Genomic DNA, 16,239 nt, shown 5'->3' with positions numbered 1-16,239 from the left:
GAGGAAGAGAAGGGAATATTTATGCCTTCTAAAGTTATATTGGGAACAAGTGAAGCATCTATTAACGTCGTTGCACGTTTGGAAGTAATTAAAATTGACTTTGATTTGACTGGATTTATAATCAAACAATTATTTGCTGACCATTTAGCCAAATTACTCAAGTCTTCGTTCATCTTTGTTATACAAGTATCTATTTGCTTTGGTGAAGAAGATAGATACAATTGAACATCGTCCGCATACATGTGATACTTACAGTGTTTTAGAGATTGTGCTAAGTCATTAATATAAAGGCAGAAAAGAAGAGGCCCTAAAACACTACCTTGAGGAACCCCACAAGGAAGGTTACGCTGACCAGAAACTAAGTTGGCAACCACCACATACTGTTTTCGGTCGCATAAGTAATTTTGGACCCACTTAGCAGCTGAAGTAGAGAAACTAAATTTTTGTACAAGTTTCTGTAGCAAAATGTCATGGTTTACTGACTGGAATGCTTTGCTATAATCCAGTAAGGTAAGTATGGTTATCTCTCTCTTGTCCAAAGCAGAACGTATATCATCAGTAATACTAGTAAGGGCTGTAGAAGTGCTGCAATATTTACGAAACCCGGATTGAAAAGTGTCTAAAAGGTTATAAGTTCGAAGGTGCTCACATATTTGATCACTTACAATATATTCAAGAGCTTTAGATAGGGCAGGTAATATTGAAATAGGCCTTAAGTCTTCTGCAGATCGGACATCCTTAGTCTTAGGGAGAGGCAGGACTCGTGCTGTCTTCCACAAGACTGGGAATGTTCCGGTAGTAAGGGAAAGATTAAATAAATTGGTAATTGGGGAGAGGACGAAGGGTAATATTTTCTTGATCAATGTTATGCTTATTTCATCAGCACCTATAGCAGTGGATTTTATCCTCTTAATCGCTTTCATTACATCATGTGGGGTGACACAAGTGAAAGAGAAAACATTTTCTTCGAAATTAGGGATTTGTCCTGTATTATCAGATCTTGCATTTATCTGTGAGCTAGAATTATCAATTCTACAGAAATAATTGTTAAGATAATCAGCAGAGAAAGGAGCAGCTACATCCGGCTGGACTCTTTTGCTGCTACGAATGCCAAGTAGCTTCAAATTTCTCCAAAGATGGGAGGGATTCTTGTTCTCAAACAGGGTGTAGGAAAATTTTAATTTCGCATTACGCACGACTTGATTACATCTATTTCTAAGGATCCTATATTCCTCAAATTTGTCATTTAAGTTGGGTAGATTCAATTTACGTGCTTTCTTAAATTTACTATACGCTCTGTCGCGACAAGCCATTAAACTTCGAATTTCATCTGTAATCCAGGGCGAAGGAGATCGAGAAACACGTTTTTCTCTCAAAGGGGCATGAATGTTCAGAAGATAAAATATTAACTCATTGAAATAAGATAGTTGGTCATCCACAGAAGGAAAAGAACTTATTAGATGCCAAGGCAATAACGCAGCATCACGCAAGAGTGCTTCATTGTTAATGTTGGCTAAATCTCTGTATAAAACAACTTTAGGTTTGAATTTGGGAGTCTTAATAGAATAGCAAACAAAGATAAGATCATGACGCGAAATGCCAGGTACTGAAAATTGACCGAAATGAAGAACTCTATCAATGTCGGAAGTTAAGATTAAGTCAAGAAGTGAATCTGAGGTGGTAGTATGAAACGTAGCTTCGAGCGGACAGATGGAAAAATTTAAGGATGTAGTAATCTCGCGGAATGTTTCTACTTCACGTTTAGTGGACAATAAATCAAAGTTCATGTCCCCAAGTATGAGACTATGCATATAAAGTGGTGAGATACGAGAAATATCTTCTTCGAAATTCTTAAATGTCGCCCCTGGTGGGCGGTACACACAAGCCAAAAGCAATTTTTGGTTCTCAATAGATATCTCAACTATGATGTACTCAGATTCGAAGCTATAATGACCACCTGATTGACAAAGAATTTTTGCGTCAATGTCATTTCGCAGAAAGATTGCAACCCCACCACCACCTTTGTTAATGCGATCGTTTCGGATAATTTTGAAGTTATTTAACAATACCAGATCATTAGAAAGAGTTGGCTTTAACCAAGTCTCGGAAACTAATATTGCATGCAAGTTCTCAACGGAATGAAAAATAACTTCGAACTCAGTATAATGTCTGACAAGGCTCTGCGCATTAATGTGCACAGCATTGAACGTTGGTAGCTTCGGTTTATTAAGTTCTGTTTGCAATAAATACTGAGGGCCTTCGTGAGACACTTGGAGATCGGGTAGCTGTGAAGGTTCATTGTCTTCGAAAACAGAGGGACATATTTTATTTAGGTTGGTTAAAACGAATGAAGAGGGGCTATATTTGTTGCTTATATTGTCAGTCATTGTACTCATGTAATATTGAATATTTCAATGGCAGGTATTGCAAAAAAACAGAAAGACTAGAGAAAACGAAAAGACTATAGAATGGAGATTTACTGTTTCCTTGTTGGTTATGTTTAAAAAAAAAAAAAAATCCATTGCCTTATAACATGCGGATTGTGCCGTTGCTTGCTCTTCCCGAAACGGAGTGGCTATTGGTAACTTGGGGGCTGAGAGAGAGAAGAAAATAAAAAACATAGCACTGACCTTGAGGAGGAGGCGAGCCGAAACTGGAAACAACAGGTTTGACCATACACAAGACACATCAAGAGACAGCTAGATGGCGCCTCAAGCCTGTGACCCCACTAGGGCGGCTTTGGAACGAAAACTTAAACCATGGTTAGCGCTGCGCTCACCTGTCGACCGTTCCCGGGTTAAATAACTTTTCTCGGTAAGAATATTAAATTCTGTAAGAATATTATACAGTTTCCCACACAATCGAGTCGTAGGCCTTTCTCAAGTTAATAAATAATTTATATGCTTGTATATAGCATTAGCACTTTTTTGAGTATTACTATGTTGAGTTCAGTTGTAAAATTAATTTAAGAAATCTTTGTACCCATGATGAGCAAATTCTCTCATTACACTCTCCGTTGGTGTACTTAGTCGCAAATTTCATTATTTATGCAATTCAGTTTATTATTTCGTTTACGATTTACTTTCTATGTAATCAAAGAAATAGCTTTTCTTCGTGTGATTTGTTAAGACATCATGTTCTCACAATATGCTCAGGAGATTTGATTAGCTTGAAATTCTTTTCAATCCTGTGTGAATGTGTTAAGTTTTGTGTCTCACGTAGGAGAGTGCTTCATGATATCCTCAGAGAGTTAAGAAAGGTATCCTGTGAATTCTTAAGACAATGAGAGCAAGCTGATTTAGTGGTCATAAATATAGATTAAGTCTTCTTTAGAGAGAACATACTATCTTGTCTTCAAGAGAGAGAGACTTGACGTTTTGATCTATTAGTTAAAGATGGTATCGTCAATGAATTTATTAACCAAATTTAATGCACCGTCGTTAGTATCTTTTACAAAATTACAGGACTTAGAAATTAATAAAACCTATCGTATTGTAGACTACAAATTAGTTACAACTATATATGGAAAGAAGGTTTGTGTGACATTTGAAGCAGGACAAAAAGTGATTCTACCAGGACGCTTTACTGAAAAAGAAGCAGATCGAGGTACATTATTATCATATTTGCAAAGTGGAAACGTATGTTTAATATACAAACGGAAAAAGATTAATATAACTGGCCACAGCATGCACGATATTGAATTCACTGAGTTGGTCACATCGTAAGTGTACGGACATGTACAAATAAGATGAAACATGATTATCATCTTCTTCTTCTTCAGTCTCCTCCTTTTCCCATTCATGTGTGCTCAGACAAACATGTGTGTATAGTGACATTATTCTGTGCTGTTCAGCTATTGGAGTAACATGTCCATCAATATTTGTACATCAATTATGGTAACTAAGAAAGAGTGTTTGTTGTTAAATGTTCAATATGGACTTAGATCAATGAAAACAAAATTAATTTGTATTGGAGTGGACAGTGATACATTTGAGCCAGTGACTCTTATTGGTAAAGGATTTGCGTTTGGAGTGAAGTTAAATTTGTCTGAGTGGGAGAGACATGTACATTTGACCCCGTTTGTTTCGGATTATTTAAATTTTCAAGTGGAAATTACATCCATAAATTCTCTTGGATGGAATAATGAACTGGTGGTGCGAAAACTAATGGATGAAATAATAGTGGTGATAGAAAAGAAACGAACACTTCATGCTCCTCGAAACTGTGTGTACTTAAAATCAAGCGAATGGTTTCATTTCTTGGAAATATTACCGTGTATTGAACATGCTGTGAAAAACAGTAAAGCTTGCAGTGATGTGGTACATGAATATTTTAATCTATGTAGAGAGACTATTCGCAATGATGTAGAATCGCAATGTCTTGCATGTAGTGGACTTGAGGGAATTCATAAATGTGTGGATGAAAGGATTATTATTAATGGAATGAGCATTAGTTTTCCGAACGTGTCTCTTGCTTTGAAGAAGGATGGTGATGCAAACATTGATGTTGAAAGATTAAAATTGGAAATGAAAGCATTATGTAAACAAAATATCATAGAAGCAATCAGGGATAAAATATTTCACAGGATCCAAACACAGCTATGGTGGGGGTAAACTGATACTCAAGCTTTAGGTGGGTATCGTTGAGATGTAAATGTATTGATAAAAAAGAAGAAAGAAAATATAGTTTTCAGTATAGTGATTTTAGTGAAAGTGATATATTTTATGACGTAAATTGAGAGACAAGAACATGTAAAGGATATCTCACTGCCTGAAAATAATATGCCGTTAGTGAAATGGAACACGCAAAGAAAGAAAACATTTTTCAGTCTAGTAATTTTATTGAGTGATATGGTATACGGACAAAATCTCGCGGCCGAAACATCGCCGCCCAAAATCTCGCCGGCCAAAACCTCGCGGGACAAAATCTCGCCGGGCCAAAACCTCGCCGCCCAAAACCTCGCGGGACAAAATCTCGCCGTGCCAAAACCTCGCCGCGAATGAAACTTTTCTTTAAAATTTACCCAATGTGTTTCCTAATATGCAATTCCACATTACAAATAATAATAATAATAATAATAATAATAATAATAATAATAATAATAATAATAATAATAATAATAATAATAATAATATACAAAACATAGTGTGCTTGGGCTTTCTCGGGTTATTCCCGTTTCCTCCCACTTTCTTTATTCGATCATTTCCTTCATCCTGGTCATCTACGTCTCTTTTAACCTGTAGGACATAATCAAGGGACGTCGTAAAAAATCATATATTGTTTCATAGTTTCATAAATATTATTAGATTTTTGTTAAAATTTTTAAGTTTTTGGATGTTCCAAAGTTCACGAAACTAACCTAGTTAGTTGTCATTACTTTCCTTATGCAGACTTTCTTTCCCTATAACCAGTTTGAAAACATCCTGTCGCTCTACCTTCACATTGAAATTCTCTAATACAGAAATAGAATTTTCATATGGTATCGCGGGACTTGGTCAAATACCCGTGATACTTCTTCTGAAACAGCGTCTTTTATACCGTCATCCTTATCATCTGTTGGAACATTTACATTTTGGTCAGGCGAGATTTTGGGTATGGCGATATTTTGGGGCGCGAGGTTTTGGCCCGGCTAGATTTTGGCCCGCGAGGTTTTGGCCAGGCGAGGTTTTGGCCCCGCGAGATTTTGGCCCGCGACGTTTTGGGCGGCGAGGTTTTGGCTTCGATCATTGAATATCACAGCTTCAGTTCATAACCTACGAGAAGCTTCCGTTCTTAGCTTCGCAGGAGGGGTGGGGGGTTCAAATAGCTACCAAATATAAGCCAAGAAGACGAAGAAGGGGAGGAAAAGGCATGTTTCATCTTGTTTCTACAGCCGGTAGCGGTCTAAGAGCATGAGTATAACAACAATACTAGCTTAGGCCGGTTTAGGACCCGTGAAAACGGGTTTTAGAGCCAAAATTTTCCCACGTGGATGGTCGCCCGGAGCTCTACTGTGAGATTATGGAGTGTCCTGGTTATGAGAAAAACGTTTATGTTTGTGATTCTTTTTTTGTTAATAATTGAAGACTTTGGGGCAAAAACCCGTCGAGTCCAAAAAGTGAAATTGTAAAGGGGAGTTCTCGTGTCATTTGATTTCCTTCAATTTTGGCGCATATGAATTAGACTGAAAATAAATGGACATGCATTTTTTGCTTCTTTCGGGAAATAGTTTAAGGGAGCAAAAGGCCATTTTCAAAAAAAGGGTCCCATTGATTAAAAAGGACATATTAAAGAAACGAAACTTTTCAGATGCAAAGATGACTTCAAAGTAAGAAATACGGGTTTTGTCGTTTTGGGGAGAAAAGGGTTGCAGGGGAGAATGCCTCCCTTGGAAATGACAAAGGACTATGCACAATCCTTACGGAAATTTGATTTCAGTGGAATTGCTTGAAACCGTGATATGTTGTAAATATTGTCTTCCTAAGAAGAAGTCTCAATGTGCACAACCACAAATGATTAACCGTTTGGCCACTACATTTTTGAAAACAGCCAAAGATAACGACATTCTGGATTTCAGTAAAAATTACTAAAACCGTGATATGTTGTAGAAATTGTGATCCTGAAAAAAGTCTTAATGGGCATAACAACCAATCACTGATCTTTTGGCCACTACAGGGCCACTTTTTGAAAGCAACCGAAGATAGTGATATTCTGAATTTCGACTAAAATGACTGAAACTGTGATATGTTGTAAATGTTGTGATCCTGAGGAAAAGTCTCAATGTGCACAACCACCAATCACTGACCGTTTGGCCTCTACAGGGTCGTTTTTTAGAAACAAAAGGTAACGTTATTCTGGATGTCGGTGGATTTGCTTGAAACCGTGATACGTTGTAGATATTGTGACCCTCAGGAAAAGTCTTAAGGTTGTATGTATATACAAGTGTACAGTTATCCCGTATCACATAGTGTCTGAGAAAGCCAAAGAGTTGGCAAAACTGTAACGCGTGTTGTATTTTAATGAAAATATATAGTTTTGCTCAGCAAATAATTTAATTAGTTTATATTTAATTATAACAAAGCAAAGCTTCTATTTATGGGAAATATCACAGTTGGTCTTTCAAATTTCAAAATTCGATTTAAAATCAAGCTGTTTTTCGTTTGTAATTGATTCTTTTGAAGAAAAATCAAAAAGTGGTAAAGATATTTTAATAAGGAAGTTGCTGGTTAATTTCATGCTTCCGCTGCACTTCAAAATATCGTTCAAAGCAGAAAACGGTTAAAGATTAGAAGAGAAACACAATCAGTAGCATACGCAGAAGTTCGTCACAGGAGTTCATGCTCCCAAATTGGTATAATTTCAAGTGTTTGTGTTTATATCTTACGCGGAAACATTCCGATTTACTGAATTCAATTGCTGAAAATGATAGTTAGCACTAAATTCAGCGCCAAAACAGAGAAAAAGAGGGTGTTTAGTGGCAGACCGTATACAGGGTGGGAGATCAGTGAGGACAAAGTACGAAGATAGAACGTAGAAAATGTCTAGAAATGCCGTGAAACGACTAGAGGGATTGAGGTCAAATGTTGAATATGAGGAATGCATGTAGAACTCCACTGAATAGGTGTAATGTGAACCATGGGAGACATGAAAAACTGTCGGCAAGAAAAATAGGGAAAAGAATCGTGTGACATATGGCTCTTGACGCACACCATGTATTGAAATCAATAGTGGCCAATACGATTTGAGACCTCTGTTTAATTGCAACATTTATGGACCATAAGAATGATTATGTGGTTGATACAAAAGTGGTGACAACAATGGGCACATTTGGAAAACGATAAAGATGGACAATCGGGCCCGTCAGAGCTGTCCTCGGTATTGAAATTGAAGCAGTAGTCGACAGGTACCTTAAATGCGCCAGGAACTGTTTGCAAATAGCCAGTTTTGTACAGAGCATATCTAATCATAGCATGGAACCTTGATACTGTAAACTGGAAGTGGGGGAGTGATTGCAAGTTAATGAAGTTGCCCCGTTGTCATATTTTGAAGTCAGATTAGTGGTGGCCGGTGGATTGTGGTTTCGGGTGTTGCAGTACGAACGATAAGAGACAGAAGATATAAAATTGACTATTGACTAATCAGCATAACTTTAGATGCAAATGCTATGTGACATTTTAAATTAAATAAAATTCTGTTTTTAAAAACTAAAAATGCAGAACATTTTAACCGATTAATCACCTTAATTAATTAGTAAGTTCATTCTCCTCTCTTTGATTGGAGCAAATCTGCAAATCTGTCTGATACATGCTGGTTGAACTTTGGTATTCTTATTGTCAGGTCTTTTTCGATGGAAAGCATAACCAATGGTGATAACCTTTCTTGGAAAATTCAATTCCTTGAAAGTGTCAATTCTTTCTCATGTGGAAAAAAAAACTTTTCGTCTTTTGCTGACACTATAGGTACAGTTAATATTAATTTCAGAAGCTTTGCAGATTCACTAAGTATTTTCTTCTAGATTATTGCGAACGATTCATTCTAGCAAACTCAGTCCCTCACAGTGATCCGAATTCCTCTTCAGCGTTGACTGAAGAGAGTTCGTAGCAGAGATTAGTGTTTTGAAAAAAATGTACATTGAACACACTTTATTCACAGATTGTCCAGGAAAATTTAAAATAAATTGAGGAAATGTATCTGGTGCAAACAACACTACTGCCACAAGATCCTGTAAATTTAAACTGGATTTTTTTTTTCGAACCCTCTCCTGAATTGCCCTTTGCTTGTTTTGTCTAAGCCTTAATTGCAAATTTTTCCTCAGTTGAAAGCTGGTCAATGCTTTTTTGTAAGTTATTTACAGAAGTCATGGTATACAATTCATTCAGAATTTGTAGGTTATTTACAGAATTAAAGCACACACAATAAAATTAAACCTAATAATTAAAAACCAAACCAGCTGAAAATAGGTACTGGTATATGAATTCCAAATGTCGCATATTCATACATCAACACACACACATGTGCGTAAAAGAAAAAACTACATTCCAAATCATCCGCCTTGATTGTTACGCAATGCACGATGAACACAATATACTTCCATATGAGGCGAAACAATACTTACCAATGTGATATGTTCTGGAAAGGAAACCTCGAAACCCGCCAGATGAAGAAACAGCATGTAACAGAAGCCAAAAATCAAAGAACATCAAAACAAACAACACTGCCAGTTCTACACCTAGAAATGTTAACTGGGAGGGGTCCAAAGTATTTGAGGGAGGTCCAATACGTCTACATAATATGGAACCTCTCTTATACTGCACCCGAAAAGACGATAAGTAATTCTTACTTACTGTCATCTATATTGTTAGAAAAAATGATAGAACGATTATTTTTATAAGAAAAGAAAAGTACATGATAAGGCGTAAAATAAAATATTTGGCGTAAATCAATCATTTCTCTGTTAAACAAGTATAGTTCGTTAGGAAAGTCTACAAATGCTAGTCAAGTTTCGAAATTTTTGGGAGGTGCGGACCCGGTGGACCCCCTCGTGGCTACGCCCCTGAGCATTGCTAACTAGTCCCAAATTCAATGTGGCGTTCGCCATCATACAATTTTATGTGGAAATTATCAAGATTATAAAATATACTTATTTTATAAAAGAAATATGTTTATACTAAAATACTATCCACAGAGGGGGAGGAAGCGATTCTACATACTGACTTATTAATATTTGATTCACAAATTATTGTAGAAGAAGCTTTCATTATCAATATAAGCAAAGAATTAACTTGTAAATGCGGGTCTACTTTTATTTGTTTTCTGCTCTACTAGATATTTTCTTGCTTATTTTGTAATTCTGCAATCACTTTTTTTAATTGTCATTATATTGATTTGCTTCAGTATGGTTCCGTAATTTAAAAATATGAATGCACAAAAACACATTCCATTTGTTAATTGCTAGTGAAAAAAATCAGAAATCTTATTTAGCGTGATAAACCTTCTCGTTCACTGGAAACCGTGCTGTGTTGTAGAAGCACTGCAACGACCACCCCCTTAACTTCTGAAATAGGGGAAATGAGACTTAACATTTGCTCCAATTGCCGCGCTGAAGGAATCTGGTCGTTGTATGCTCGCTGCAACACAATATAAATTAGAGACTCTGTGACGGAATATTTTTCGCTTTTTAAAACGGATTAACGAAACGGACAGTTACAGAAGTAAAAAAATGTTATTTAAATTGTATATATGCAAGTATTAAAAGGTATTTTTTCTGTTCTTTACTACTATTGATGATAATATTTTTTCTTGAAATACTTTGGTCGTTGCGCAACGCTGCAACACTAACATAAGCAGCCACTGAGTTAGATGATAGAAAAACGGTGTCTGTTATATATTTTACGAAATTCTTATACGGACGGAAGAATATCCAACGGTTGTACGAGTGACGTGCAACCATCATGAATAGGGAGTCGGGTACGTTCAACAAAATACGGTTTCTGCACCAACTCTTTATCTTTATTGATTCTCCATGAATCAACGAAGAGCAGCAGTTTTACCAGCTCTATAGAAGGCCAGAAAACATCAGTCATGATCTCTTTCAGGTTATACTTAGTCATATTTACACATTTACCAGCATGTGAACGAATATTAGGTGTATCGGGACGTTTGTTGGCTGGAAAGTGGCCTCATTCATGTTTGTGGTTGTTCCTTATTCACGTCACTTTTACGTCAGTATTGCTATAATGCCATAGCGTGGAACACCTCCTGTTACAGAGGTGTCAAACTGTATTGTCCACTATTGATTTCAATAGATGGTATGCGTCAAGAGCCATATGTTACATGACCCCTTTCCAATATATTCTTCTTGCGCTAAATCCAACATGGCGGCTTTTCAGATGTCTCCCATGATTCACATTACCCCTATTCAGTGGAGCTCTACATGCATTCCTCATACCCAACATTTGACCTCAAATTCCTCTACTCGTTTCAAAATTAACATGGCATTTCTGGACATTTTCTATCTACGCATTTTACCCTCACTTATCTACCACCCTGTATTCGGTCTGCCATTAAACAGTCTTTTTCTCTGTTTCTTCTAGTGGTGAATCCAGTGCTAGCAATCATTTTCAGCAATTGAATTCACAAAATCGGAATATTCCCTTGTTAGTATAATAAATGTTTATTTCTGCATAACACCTTGTTCAAGGGAGTGTCCAATTCCGAAATCCCTACCCTTGTGTACAGCACTGAACAGAATAACACTATTTGAAGGAAACATATTTTATGATAGAGCAATACATTTTATTGCTTAAAAATTGAGAAAAGGAAAGAACCAATAATAGTAATAATAATAATAATAATAATACCTGAGACGAATGCAGATTTGATAATAAACTAGTATTAATTTTTTTATTTTAAACTTTAAAAAACAAGAATTGAAACACTAGAACGAATATATGTTGCATAGTAATGCAATACTGTATAATTGCTTTATACATTACAAATTGAGAAGAAACAGAGTAATACTAATTGAAAAGAACAAAGATTGAATAAAAAATTAGTGCTTCATTCTCCCTTTATACATTAAACAATTAACAGTGTCATGTGTACACTACGTGAAGGAGTTTTTTATGGCGTAATCTATTTTCAATTATTATTAAACTCATAAGTTTCGTAGATTTATATCAATTTTGTTTCAGAAGAGAGATTAGAGCGGAGAGAAACATATTCTTGCAATGCTTAGTAATTGATTACATAAAACTGCTTCCTGCTGTACTGTAACGTTTTCACTCTATGACGATCAGATCAACGTTGAAACTGGATTCATCGTTTTTACTGCATGTAGAGCAATATTGAGAGCTGCAGTCGTAGTGGATTTCTATCAGTTCCGGTTTTAGTAGATACTTCAGGATGGAAATGATACGTGTTCTAGATATGTTTAATCGACTACAAGGAATGTGCGTGCTTTTATTTATTACAATTGTTACTCTATAGCGATCAGCGTTAAGTCCGTTAAGAAGAATATATTTTAGGAACGCCGAAAGTCATTGTTTTCTATCAATTCCGGTTTGAACATAGAGTTGAGAGAAAAGATGGTAATTATGTTTAGAACGCTTAATCGATTCCAAAAAACTGTTACTTAGTACCTGTTACATTTTTGCTTTGTGTATATCTATTTTGTAACCGGAAGTTGTTTTGGAATTCAGACACATTACGTCTCCACCCTAGATTCTCTATTAAAACCTTAAGTGTTTGAATTCAGCAACCACTTCGGGTTTCAAATTTGAAATTTGAAAGATCAGTATGAAGTTTGTCCACCCAATTTTATTTTGTAAATGACTTAATATTTTTCGAAACAAACTATTTCCTCTTCAAATTAATCAATAAGAAACAAAAAACAAACGAATAGCTTGAGTTTTGAATCGAAATTTAAATGTAGAATAAGGAGTGTGAAGTTGGCCACCAAATATAACCTCTTTGGGGTTTTCGAAACAAGTGATCTTTTTCTTCAAAACAATCAAAACAAATCACCTTCATCAACATTATTTGGTACGAATTACCTTCTTCGAAACGAACTACCGTTCTTCAAAATAATCAAACGATTAATTTTGGTCTTGAATCGAAATTTGTGTAAGTGAAGGGATCAGGCTGAATCAGACCACATCAGAAATTTATTTCGATTTTCGAAATAAATTATTTTCACCTCAAAATAATTAATAACAAAGGAAAAACAAATGGTTAGCTTCGGTTTTGAATAGAAATTTGAAAGTAGTCCCAGTGTGAAGTTGCCTCACTCATTTCTTTTGTAAACACTCTTTATGTTTTTCGAAACAAACTATTCTTTCTTCAAATTTATCGATCAAGCGATTAATTTTGGTTTTCAGTCGAAGTTTGTAAGTGGAGGGACCAACGGAACAAACATTTATTGCTACAAAACAATCAATAACAAACGAAAAATAGACGATTCATTTTGGTTTCGAGTCGAAATTTCAAAGTAGGGAGGGGAGCAACTTCACAAATGTGGATGATCGGCCTAGAGGAAGGCGATTTCTCGTTCCACCAAATTGGTAATCTGATATGACAGGATGCGTAAGTGGAAGCAATAGAGAGAAAATAACAAGCAATCGGACAATGGACAGAGCGATGTGACCAAACCACATAATGATAGACATCTGTTCCCATGATCATGATGAACTGAACATCATAATCCACATTGTTAGATCGATGCTGTAGGGTCTAGTAGAGTAACGTAAGTGGACCTGTCTGAGATAACGGTAGCATACTGAACGGTTCAACAGAGCCAAATAAATGCTCGACTAACAGCACACATATCTTTGTGTCGGCTTCAGAACCACAAAAACCTCAGGCAATATCCTGCTGGTTGGCAGAGTGTGTTTTTGGATGAGCTCCGCTTTAATCTGCCGTACAGTGATGACACATATAGATAATAAACTAACACTGTGAACGTATTTATCAGTGTATAGTCTGGAGTGTTATAACGGAATGGAAGGCATGCTTTGGGGCATCTTCGTGAAACTCACAATAATTGCTAACAGTCTCAGATGATCACTTCATTCAGACAATTCTGGAAGATATATTTCAGCAGTACAATCTCTGTACGCCACCTATCGAATGTGTGTGAGATGCGGCGGTTCTCATTAATAAGTCACAATTCTTCACAAACAGCCGACGATTCTTCAGGAACACAACCAATGCTTCTTGCATTCGATATCACAATATTTACATGTTCTGACTGCAACAAGTTAGAAATTTAATGTTGTACTGATTTATCAAGGCTGGAGATATCGAACTGTTCTGAAATTGTAATAATTTATGTATAGTCATATAACGGAACTTTGGTACCGGTATATAAATAATTTATTTCTCTCATAGGTGTCTTTCCTGATGCTGGGATTTTCATATATAGTCCCCAATCTTCCTATCTTGCGCCTCGTTTATAAACCTTGCATATTTCCCCGTTGGTCATACGTGGATTTTGGCCGGCCCCTTCTACAACTTATTATAGGTACAACTAGCAGCGTTCACCCCGCTTCGCTGGGGTCACCCCGGAACGCAATAAACTTTGTTACTTAGATAATTTTTACTTTTTCGCTTTCAAGTGATATGATAAAAACCATAGAAGATTGCAGTAAATGTTAACATTATATCGCCTGTCATTTATGTTAACCCGCCGAGTGACACGGTCATGTGGGTTGCATATAAATACGGTTAGATTTAGCTATGATGAGCTAACAAAGGATTTCTACGTTATGGACACTTGAATGGTCAATTATCTCAAGACACTGGTAATTGAAAATTAAAGTGATATGATAAAAACCATCTAGGGTCCAAATCTTAATAACCCCCCAAAAATGAAAGAAATTGGTTCAGCCGTATTAGCGTGATGAGCTAACAAAGGATTTGTACGTTCTCTTTTATATATATAGATTTTGAATTCTCAAATCTTCAATAATAATAATAATAATAATAATAATAATAATAATAATAATAATAATAATAATAATAATAATAATAATAATAATAATATCTTATTCTTAGAAGTTTATATTTGTTTCTAGAAAGACTTCTGCATGTCATTGCAGTGCAGTATTTTGTTATTATTATTACTGTATTATTATAAATTTAATCTTTATGAAACCGTAGTGTTTACTCAATTGTTATTTTTTGTTTATATAATATTTAATATAATTCCTCTTTGTTACAACATTTATAATATTTGCAAGTTAAATAACCATTTAAAAAATCGTAATTTTTTAATTAAATTTCACGCAAGCGCCGTATCGTTTCCACGACTATATGCATATCGTATGCATGTCTCGTATGATTCAATTCACAATACTAGTACGTTTGTTTTATCTTGGCACACTTCCCGCCAGTGCACTTGGCTGGCTTTAAGGTATTTTCTGCTCGCACTCACTTGAACGTTTTAGCTCAATAGACGTCTTATTGGTTTTGTCGTGTAGGTAACAATAGTTGTCAGAATCCCATCAAATAAGGTCATTGCTATTTGGCGGGTGTTAGAAGTGCTCAGTTGCCACACGTCAACACGTGTGTTGCAGTGATTTGTGAGTGGTGTGGCGTTTTGCTGTGTTTCCTAGCGTATTGTAACTCTGAACTTAATTGTGGCGTGGCAACAACGTGTTGCAGACAAATATATCTTTTAGACAGGTAGCGTGCCAAGTAAAAACAAACGCACTCTAAGTAATGTAAGCAATTTAGTGTTACAAGAGCAATACTCATTGTTTGCATAACCATAAAATAATTACCTATATTTTATGTTTTTCACAACTATCTCGTTATGATTATGATTACAATGCAAAATTCAGTATAGTAGTTACAACAACAACAAAAAATGCTTTGCACCAACTTTATTCTTGTTCTAATTACAGTCCAAGTTTCAACTATATTTTTATTGTACGTTGAATTCATCTTGTTTTTTCAGTGCATTCATTCTCATTTCCTTGTAAATCAATTATGAATTGTTTAAATGCCGCTTTTATTTTTTTTAGTAGACCCCCTACTTTCAAAGTTTCTAACACACCGACAAACGTTTCGACAGTTTTTTTTTTCTTTTAAGGTGGAAACATGAATATTCTAACTTTTCATGACGCGATAAGCTTTCATAGAAAAGATCTTCCCCTTACTGCCCTCACTACTACTTACTCATCTTCCCCTTACTGGCTAAACCATGATTTTGAACACTATCTGTATCATTTGGGTAATGTGCACCCGCCCTAATGTCAATAGCAGCACCTAAGTGAAGATTTTTCTCTAAACACAAATTTTTGTCTGTAGGGTTGACTACTCGTATAACAGGATTGGCAGAATCCACTCTAGAGTCATTCATAAAAATCTCAACTTTGGAACAGATTTTTTCATTGGGTTGCAAAATATTCTTAACGCCCACTAAATCATTAATTTTACGAACAGGCACTGAAACACTAGATTTTGGTGGTAAAGTAACAGATCTTGCCGTTATGAAATACGCTTGCATTAAGTTTACTGTTTGTTCGGAAACTGTAGGGGAGAGGGGAGGACATTGGTACGATGTTTACTTACCCGAGGGTATTGTCAGCTTGAGAAACACGATTTTTTTTTCTACTTAAACTGTGATTCTTTAGCTACATTTACAATGTACAATATTGTTTCTACTGATGTCCTACCTGGAGTAAATTATATTTTACGAAATGTCTGCAATCTGTGCCAATCTTCCCCATGTGGGGGCAGATTAGTACTGGCTTGGGG

At 35.8% G+C, this 16,239-nt stretch overlaps 1 protein-coding gene across 1 annotated transcript in view; it reads right to left on the bottom strand.

Annotated features, from left to right (window-relative positions):
- Positions 1 to 15,988, bottom strand: part of LOC145682109 (uncharacterized) — a 31,085-nt gene extending 15,097 nt beyond the window's left edge. The window contains exons 1-2 of the mRNA XM_081753704.1: positions 15,658 to 15,988; positions 666 to 2,302 (exon numbers count right to left, since the gene is read on the bottom strand). Coding sequence (XP_081609830.1) covers positions 666 to 2,302; positions 15,658 to 15,988 — 1,968 coding nt within the window. The remainder of the gene's footprint in view (positions 1 to 665; positions 2,303 to 15,657) is intronic.
- Positions 15,989 to 16,239: the final 251 nt, after the last annotated feature.

This window comes from Thermobia domestica, chromosome 3 (genome assembly GCF_964235325.1).
Source record: "Thermobia domestica chromosome 3, izTheDome1.hap1.1, whole genome shotgun sequence".
Classification (NCBI taxonomy): domain Eukaryota; kingdom Metazoa; phylum Arthropoda; class Insecta; order Zygentoma; family Lepismatidae; genus Thermobia; species Thermobia domestica.
Note: the sequence above shows the minus strand (reverse complement) of the source record. Positions and strands in the feature narration are given on the sequence as shown.